The 1,980-nt window shown below is 31.2% G+C and overlaps 1 protein-coding gene across 1 annotated transcript in view; it reads right to left on the bottom strand.

Moving 5' to 3' along the window:
• The window catches only part of LOC100633993 (ubiquitin carboxyl-terminal hydrolase 47-like), an 11,517-nt gene extending 9,685 nt beyond the window's left edge, over window positions 1-1,832 (bottom strand). Inside the window, exons 1-2 of the mRNA XM_020004855.1 lie at window positions 1,760-1,832; window positions 1,616-1,710 (exon numbers count right to left, since the gene is read on the bottom strand). Of these exons, the coding sequence (XP_019860414.1) occupies window positions 1,616-1,710; window positions 1,760-1,780 (116 nt within the window). The 5' untranslated portion in view covers window positions 1,781-1,832. The remainder of the gene's footprint in view (window positions 1-1,615; window positions 1,711-1,759) is intronic.
• Between the last annotated feature and the right edge of the window lie 148 nt (window positions 1,833-1,980).

Raw genomic sequence — 1,980 nt, 5'->3', positions numbered from 1 at the left:
CTCCATTCTTATTACGTAATCTCATTCTACACAATGAGTCACATGATAGTCACATGATGTACTTACTTGTCTAATTCAAGGACACAGTCAATTCCTTGTACTTTTGCTTCTTCAATAATTTGTTTCTTAAATTCTCTCACTGTTGTATCCTTAGTAACAATAGACTCCATTATAAAATTACAAAACTAAAAATAAAATAAAATATAAATTAATTATAATAATGAATATTCTATACCTCTGTATTATTAACTTGTAATAAATATAATTTAATTCTTATCTCTCCTCTTCCTAATGGTCTACCCAGTCTTACTATCAACTAGTAGATACACAAAGTAATAAAGAGATGAGTGTGTGTGTGTGTTATTAGTACTTATAATAGTATATAATGGAAAGGAGAAGTGAATCAAATAACACAATAAACTATACCTCAGTCTCTGATTCAGAGTAATTATACTCTAATGTCTCATACAGCCCCTTCATTTCATATTCTTCATTCCATCTGATTCTATACACTATAAAACCAGTAGTTGGTACACCAATCAGCGGAACTAGCTCCTCCTTCAATTGAGCTAATGTTATTCTCTTATCAACTTGTACCTGTATCTCTGTATTGAATAATATAATATTAAAAGTGATCTTTTTAATATAATACAAGTTAATATTTACTTCTTTCTTTTTCTTTATTTTCTTCATTCATTGATGTAATTTTCATTATTGTTCCTCTTTTAGTAACGTTAGTTGTAGTGGGTGTGGCTTCAGGTCCAGGAGCCGGAGGTAGTGTAATCTTCAGTTGTATGATCCATTTGATGTGAAAGTTAACATATTTGTACATCAAACTATTTTTGAATTTTTTTTGATAATCTTTAGGATCTGATGATACATAAAACTGTGTTTGCGTGGAGAACGGTAGATGGCATAAATATAAAAAAATACCGTATAGCGGAAAATTTTGTGGCCCAAAAATTTCGGGGATCCATTCAAAAATCTTTAATTTTTGTGGTTTTCTACTTTTCAGCCATCTTGAACCGTATTGAATCAATTTTCACGTATTTTATTTTCTTGGATTTTTTTTAATGCAACATCCACAACAATTTTGGGCCATGAAAATTTGTTGCTATACGGTAGTTAACTACTGTATAAGGTGAAATATTGCTAGCAGGAATTAATAAAGGCAGATTAGTCACAAAAACAGAACCACACCAATGATTTCATTACTTGCTTGCATATAATAAGGCGGATGCCGAGTATTGATATTAGACTGCCAGTGCCTCCAACATCACTAATATCATGGAATGAATCACTCCTGTAACCTTCATCCAATACTATTCTCATACATGATGATTTGATATTAAATAACTACATAAAGAAATGGACCAGATCAATGAAAGGAGATCAAAATAAATGACAGTATATCCTTCCTCTTACTTCTCCTATATGTTCTTTTAATTCTTCAACAGTCCAAAATTTCTCTCCTCTCACTAGTTTAGCTGGTCCTACTTCACCAGTTGACAGATCAACCACTGATACCTTTAGATTAATACCTATACCATCAAACACATGTACATGTAATCAGAGGTGTTGTCATGGTAACAAACCACACCCACCTCCATAACTGTATTTCTTAAAGGTTTCATTTTCTTTACGAGTTTCTAAGAATAAGCAATAATCTCCAGCCCTACCTACAATCTGTCCAATAGTTTGATGTTGAAACTAAATTTAATAATAAGATAATTGTAACAATAGGATAGATAAAACTTACCTCATCAAAGGACTGTTGCATTACTTTATTCTTATAATTATATTTAACTAAACGGCATCTCTCAATAGGAATATGAGGAGCTAATTCCATTAACTGATGAGGAGAAATGAACGAAAATGAAAGAATAAACAGATATACATAATAGATCAATAAACCTCATAAGCTTTATCCAGTACACTGGGTAGTAATTCATCTTTATGAACTTTAAGTTTGACTCCATA

Source organism: Amphimedon queenslandica, unplaced genomic scaffold (assembly GCF_000090795.2).
Source record: "Amphimedon queenslandica unplaced genomic scaffold, v1.1 AMPQUscaffold_11900, whole genome shotgun sequence".
Taxonomy (NCBI): domain Eukaryota; kingdom Metazoa; phylum Porifera; class Demospongiae; order Haplosclerida; family Niphatidae; genus Amphimedon; species Amphimedon queenslandica.
Note: the sequence above shows the minus strand (reverse complement) of the source record. Positions and strands in the feature narration are given on the sequence as shown.